The sequence below is a fragment of the Babylonia areolata genome, chromosome 26 (genome assembly GCF_041734735.1).
Source record: "Babylonia areolata isolate BAREFJ2019XMU chromosome 26, ASM4173473v1, whole genome shotgun sequence".
NCBI lineage: Eukaryota > Metazoa > Mollusca > Gastropoda > Neogastropoda > Buccinidae > Babylonia > Babylonia areolata.
In genome coordinates, this window is record NC_134901.1 from 6,293,018 (window position 1) to 6,300,517 (window position 7,500).

The 7,500-nt window shown below is 44.7% G+C and overlaps 1 protein-coding gene across 3 annotated transcripts in view; it reads right to left on the bottom strand.

Moving 5' to 3' along the window:
• Positions 1-7,500, bottom strand: part of LOC143300489 (carbonic anhydrase-related protein-like) — a 45,139-nt gene that overhangs the window by 6,760 nt on the left and 30,879 nt on the right. For all 3 annotated transcript variants that reach the window (XM_076614203.1, XM_076614204.1, XM_076614205.1), the window contains exons 5-6: positions 5,875-5,970; positions 198-260 (exon numbers count right to left, since the gene is read on the bottom strand). In XM_076614203.1, coding sequence (XP_076470318.1) covers positions 198-260; positions 5,875-5,970 — 159 coding nt within the window. The remainder of the gene's footprint in view (positions 1-197; positions 261-5,874; positions 5,971-7,500) is intronic.

The window sequence follows — 7,500 nt, forward strand, 5'->3', positions numbered from 1 at the left end:
ATGTGAAATTGTGTGTGCAGAACTTCGCACAACTCTCTCTCTCTCTCTCTCTCTATCTCTCTCTTCATTTCTTTCCATTTTTTTTCTTCAAATTAAATCAAAACTGAACACCTATGACCTAGACAACTAAAGGGGCTTAACCAATTCAACATAAGCGCCTCATTCTTGGGGCAGTGACCATTGGGTGGGTTACGTACCTTGAACTGGATTTCTTCCAGTGAGTCGGTGATGAATTTGAGTGCGTGGTGCTCCTTCCCTAGCTGGCACAGACAGCACAGACATACATCTGACACAGACAGGATAGATATACATCTGACACAGACATACATCACCCTCTGACACAGCCGGCACAGACATACATCACCCTCTGACACAGCCAGCACAGACACACAACACCCTCTGACACAGACATTCATCATCCTCTGACACATACATCTCACACAGACAGGATAGATATATATCTCACACAGACATACATCACCCTCTGACACAGCCAGCACAGGCATACATCACCCTCTGACACAGCCGGCACAGACATACATCACCCTCTGACACAGCCAGCACAGACATACATCACCCTCTGACACAGCCAGCACAGACATACATCACCCTCTGACACAGACAGCACAGACATACATCACCCTCTGACACAGCCGGCACAGACATACACCACCCTTTGACACAGCCGGCACAGACATACATCACCCTCTGACACAGACATACATCACCCTCTGACACAGACATACAGCACCCTCTGAGACAGACATACAGCACCCTGTACAGACATACAGCACCCTCTGAGACAGACATACAGCACCCTGTACAGACATACAGCACCCTCTGACACAGACAGCACAGACATAGATCTTACACAGACACACAGCACCTTCTGACACAGACATACATCACCCTCTGACACACATACATTCTGTAACTGCACCATCATCATCATCATCATCATCATCATCGTCGTCGTCATCATCGACATCTTAATCAACGTTAATCATCATCACCTTCATGATCACCACAACAAGGCTATGGCCTGTACAAAATGTTTCATTATTGATGACGTCCATGACAGTATTACCCGTGTGAAGAAAGTGACGATGATGATGATTACAGTGTTACCTGTGTGAAGAGAGTGACGATGACGATGATAGTGTTACCTGTGTGAAGATAGTGACGATGATGATGACAGTGTTACCTGTGTGAAGAGAGTAACGATGACGATGACAATGTTACCTGTGTGAAGAGAGTAACGATGACGATGACAGTGTTACCTGTGTGAAGAGACTGACGATGACGATGACAGTGTTACCTGTGTGAAGAGAGTGACGATGACGATGACAGTGTTACCTGTGTGAAGAGACTGACGATGACGATGACAGTGTTACCTGTGTGAAGAGACTGACGATGATGATGACAGTGTTACCTGTGTGAAGAGACTGACGATGATGATGACAGTGTTACCTGTGTGAAGAGACTGACGATGTCGATGACAGTGTTACCTGTGTGAAGAGAGTGACGATGACGATGACAGTGTTACCTGTGTGAAGAGACTGACGATGACGATGACAGTGTTACCTGTGTGAAGAGAGTGACGATGATGATAACAGTGTTACCTGTGTGAAGAGAGTGACGATGACGATGACAGTGTTACCTGTGTGAAGAGACTGACGATGACGATGACAGTGTTACCTGTGTGAAGAGAGTGACGATGACGATGACAGTGTTACCTGTGTGAAGAGACTGACGATGACGATGACAGTGTTACCTGTGTGAAGAGAGTGACGATGACGATGACAGTGTTACCTGTGTGAAGAGAGTGACGATGACGATGACAGTGTTACCTGTGTGAAGAGAGTGACGATGACGATGACAGTGTTACCTGTGTGAAGAGACTGACGATGACGATGACAGTGTTACTTGTGTGAAGAGAGTGACGATGACGATGACAGTGTTACCTGTGTGGAGAGAGTGACGATGTTGATGACAGTGTTACTTGTGTGAAGAGAGTAACGATGACGATGACAGTGTTACCTGTGTGGAGAGACTGACGATGACGATGACAGTGTTACCTGTGTGAAGAGACTGACGATGACGATGACAGTGTTACCTGTGTGAAGAGAGTGACGATGATGATGACAGTGTTACCTGTGTGAAGAGAGTGACGATGACAGTGTTACCTGTGTGAAGAGAGTGACGATGATGATGACAGTGTTACCTGTGTGAAGAGACTGACGATGACGATGACAGTGTTACCTGTGTGAAGAGAGTGACGATGATGATTAAAGTGTTACCTATGTGAAGAGAGTGACGATGACGATGACAGTGTTACCTGTGTGAAGAGACTGACGATGACGATGACAGTGTTACCTGTGTGGAGAGACTGACGATGACGATGACAGTGTTACCTGTGTGAAGAGAGTGACGATGACGATGACAGTGTTACCTGTGTGAAGAGAGTGACGATGACGATGACAGTGTTACCTGAGTGAAGAGAGTGACGATGACGATGACAGTGTTACCTGTGTGAAGAGAGTAACGACGATGAAGACAGTGTTTCCTGTGTGAAGAGAGTGACGACGATGACGATGACAATGTTACCTGTGTGAAGAGAGTGACAATGACGATGACAGTGTTACTTGTGTGAAGAGACTGACGATGATGATGACAATGTTACCTGAGTGAAGAGAGTGACGATGAAGATGACAGTGTTACCTGTGTGAAGAGAGTAACGACGATGAAGACAATGTTACCTGTTTGAAGAGACTGACGATGATGATGATGACAGTGTTACCTGTGTGAAGAGAGTGACGATGACAGTGTTACCTGTGTGGAGAGAGTGACGATGATGATGACAGTGTTACCTGTGTGAAGAGAGTGACGATGACAGTGTTACCTGTGTGAAGAGACTGACGATGATGATGACAATGTTACCTGTGTGAAGAGAGTGACGATGATGATGACAATGTTACCTGTGTGAAGAGAGTGACGATGATGATGACAATGTTACCTGTGTGAAGAGAGTGACGATGATGATGACAGTGTTACCTGTGTGAAGAGAGTGACGATGATGATGACAGTGTTACCTGTGTGAAGAGAGTGACGACGATGATGATGGCAGTGTTACCTGAGTGAAGAGAGTGATGATGATGATGACAGTGATACCTGTGTGAAGAGAGTGACGATGACAGTGTTACCTGTGTGAAGAGAGTGACGACGATGAAGATGACAGTGTTACCTGTGTGAAGAGAGTGACGATGATGATGACAGTGTTACCTGTGTGAAGAGAGTGACGATGATGATGACAGTGTTACCTGTGTGAAGAGAGTGACGATGATGATGACAGTGTTACCTGTGTGAAGAGAGTGACGACGATGATGATGGCAGTGTTACCTGAGTGAAGAGACTGACGATGATGATGACAGTGTTACCTGTGTGGAGAGACTGACGATGATGATGACAGTGTTACCTGTGTGAAGAGACTGACGATGACGATGACAGTGTTACCTGTGTGTGAAGAGAGTGACGATGATGATGACAGTGTTACCTGTGTGAAGAGAGTGACGATGACGATGACAGTGTTACCTGTGTGAAGAGAGTGACGATGATGATGACAGTGTTACCTGTGTGAAGAGAGTGACGATGATGATGATGACAGTGTTACCTGTGTGAAGAGAGTGACGACGATGATGATGACAGTGTTACCTGTGTGAAGAGAGTGACGATGACGATGACAGTGTTACCTGTGTGAAGAGACTGACGATGATGATGACAGTGTTACCTGTGTGAAGAGAGTGACGACGATGATGATGACAGTGTTACCTGTGTGAAGAGAGTGACGATGATGATGACAGTGTTACCTGTGTGAAGAGAGTGACGATGACGATGACAGTGTTACCTGTGTGAAGAGAGTGACGATGACGATGACAGTGTTACCTGTGTGGAGAGACTGACGATGACGATGGCAGTGTTACCTGTGTGGAGAGACTGACGATGATGATGATGACAGTGTTACCTGTGTGAAGAGACTGACGATGACGATGACAGTGTTACCTGTGTGAAGAGAGTGACGATGATGATGACAGTGTTACCTGTGTGAAGAGAGTGACGATGATGATGACAGTGTTACCTGTGTGAAGAGAGTGACGATGACGATGACAGTGTTACCTGTGTGAAGAGAGTGACGATGATGATGACAGTGTTACCTGTGTGAAGAGACTGACGATGACGATGACAGTGTTACCTGTGTGGAGAGAGTGACGATGATGATGACAGTGTTACCTGTGTGAAGAGACTGACGATGATGATGACAGTGTTACCTGTGTGAAGAGACTGACGATGACGATGACAGTGTTACCTGTGTGAAGAGACTGACGATGTCGATGACAGTGTTACCTGTGTGAAGAAAGTGACGATGATGATGATTACAGTGTTACCTGTGTGAAGAGAGTAACGATGGCGATGACAGTGTTACCTGTGTGAAGATAGTGACGATGACGATGACAGTGTTACCTGTGTGAAGAGAGTGACGATGACGATGACAGTGTTACCTGTGTGAAGAGAGTGACGACGATGACGATGACAGTGTTACCTGTGTGAAGAGAGTAACGATGATGATGAAAGTGTTACCTGTGTGAAGAGAGTGACGACGATGACGATGACAATGTTACCTGTGTGAAGAGAGTGACAATGACGATGACAGTGTTACTTGTGTGAAGAGACTGACGATGACGATGACAATGTTACCTGTGTGAAGAGAGTGACAATGACGATGACAGTGTTACTTGTGTGAAGAGACTGACGATGATGATGACAATGTTACCTGAGTGAAGAGAGTGACGATGAAGATGACAGTGTTACCTGTGTGAAGAGAGTAACGACGATGAAGACAATGTTACCTGTGTGAAGGGACTGACGATGATGATGGCAGTGTTACCTGTGTGAAGAGAGTGACGATGATGATGACAGTGTCACCTGTGTGAAGAGAGTGACGATGACGATGACAGTGTTACCTGTGTGAAGAGAGTGACGATGACATTGTTACCTGTGTGGAGAGAGTGACGATGATGATGACAGTGTTACCTGTGTGGAGAGAGTGACGATGATGATGATTACAGTGTTACCTGTGTGAAGAGAGTGACGATGATGATGACAGTGTTACCTGTGTGAAGAGAGTGACGACGATGACGATGACAGTGTTACCTGTGTGAAGAGAGTAACGATGATGATGAAAGTGTTACCTGTGTGAAGAGAGTGACGACGATGACGATGACAATGTTACCTGTGTGAAGAGAGTGACAATGACGATGACAGTGTTACTTGTGTGAAGAGACTGACGATGACGATGACAGTGTTTCCTGTGTGAAGAGAGTAACGACGATGAAGACAATGTTACCTGTGTGAAGAGAGTGACAATGACGATGTGACGATGAAGATGACAGTGTTACCTGCGTGAAGAGACTGACGATGACGATGACAGTGTTACCTGTGTGAAGAGAGTGACGATGATGATGACAGTGTTACCTGTGTGAAGAGACTGACGACGATGACGATGACAATGTTACCTGAGTGAAGAGAGTGACGACGATGATGATGACAGTGTTACCTGTGTGAAGAGAGTGACGATGACGATGACAGTGTTACCTGTGTGAAGAGAGTGACGATGATGATGACAGTGTTACCTGTGTGAGGAGAGTGACGATGACAGTGTTACCTGTGTGAAGAGAGTGACGATGATGATGACAGTGTTACCTGTGTGAAGAGAGTGACGATGACGATGACAGTATTACCTGTGTGAAGAGAGTGACGACGATGACGATGACAATGTTACCTGTGTGAAGAGAGTGACGATGACGATGACAATGTTACCTGTGTGAAGAGAGTGACGATGACGATGCCATTGGGTCTGCCCACAGAACTCTCTATACTGTCGTAGAGACGCGAGTTCCAGTGGACCAACTGAACCTGTCAACACACGGCTCACAGTTCCCACAAGTTCTTTTGAAGTCATGGGTGTTGATGGAAGTTTGTCTGTTGACAATGAACCGTTTTGAAGTCATGGGGGTTGTGATGGAAGGTTGTCCGTTGACAATGAACCGTTTTGAAGTATGGCGGTTGATGGAAGATTGTCTGTTGACAATGAACGTTTTGAAGTCATGGTGGTTGATGGATGTTTGACTGTTGACAATGAACGTTTTGAAGTCATGGTGGTTGATGGATGTTTGACTGTTGACAATGAACGTTTTGAAGTCATGGTGGTTGATGTAAGTTTGTCTGTTGACAATGAACCGTTTTGAAGTCATGGTGGTTGATGGATGCTTGACTGTTGACAATGAACCGTTTTGAAGTCATGGTGGTTGATGTAAGTTTGTTGACAATGAACGTTTTGAAGTCATGGTGGTTGGTGGAAGTTTGACTGTTGACAATGAACGTTTTGAAGTCATGGTGGTTGATGTAAGTTTGTTGACAATGAACGTTTTGAAGTCATGGTGGTTGATGTAAGTTTGTTGACAATGAACGTTTTGAAGTCATGGGGGTTGATGGAAGTTTGTTGACAATGAACGTTTTGAAGTCATGGTGGTTGATGTAAGTTTGTCTGTTGACAATGAACGTTTTGAAGTCATGGTGGTTGATGGAAGTTTGTTGACAATGAACGTTTTGAAGTCATGGTGGTTGATGTAAATTTGTTGACAATGAACGTTTTGAAGTCATGGTGGTTGATGGAAGTTTGTTGACAATGAACGTTTTGAAGTCATGGTGGTTGATGGATGTTTGACTGTTGACAATGAACCGTTTTGAAGTCATGGTGGTTGATGGAAGTTTGTTGACAATGAACGTTTTGAAGTCATGGTGGTTGATGGATGTTTGACTGTTGACAATGAACCGTTTTGAAGTCATGGTGGTTGATGGATGTTTGACTGTTGACAATGAACGTTTTGAAGTCATGGTGGTTGGTGGATGTTTGACTGTTGACAATGAACGTTTTGAAGTCATGGTGGTTGGTGGAAGTTTGTCTGTTGACAATGAACGTTTTGAAGTCATGGTGGTTGATGGAAGTTTGTTGACAATGAACGTTTTGAAGTCATGTGGGTTGATGGAAGTTTGTTGACAATGAACGTTTTGAAGTCATGTGGGTTGATGGAAGTTTGTTGACAATGAACCGTTTTGAAGTCATGAGGGTTGATGGAAGTTTGTTGACAATGAACGTTTTGAAGTCATGTGGGTTGATGGAAGTTTGTTGACAATGAACGTTTTGAAGTCATGTGGGTTGATGGAAGTTTGTTGACAATGAACCGTTTTGAAGTCATGTGGGTTGATGGAAGTTTGTTGACAATGAACGTTTTGAAGTCATGTGGGTTGATGGAAGTTTGTTGACAATGAACGTTTTGAAGTCATGTGGGTTGATGGAAGTTTGTTGACAATGAACGTTTTGAAGTCATGTGGGTTGATGGAAGTTTGTTGACAATGAACCGTTTTGAAGTCATGTGGGTTGAT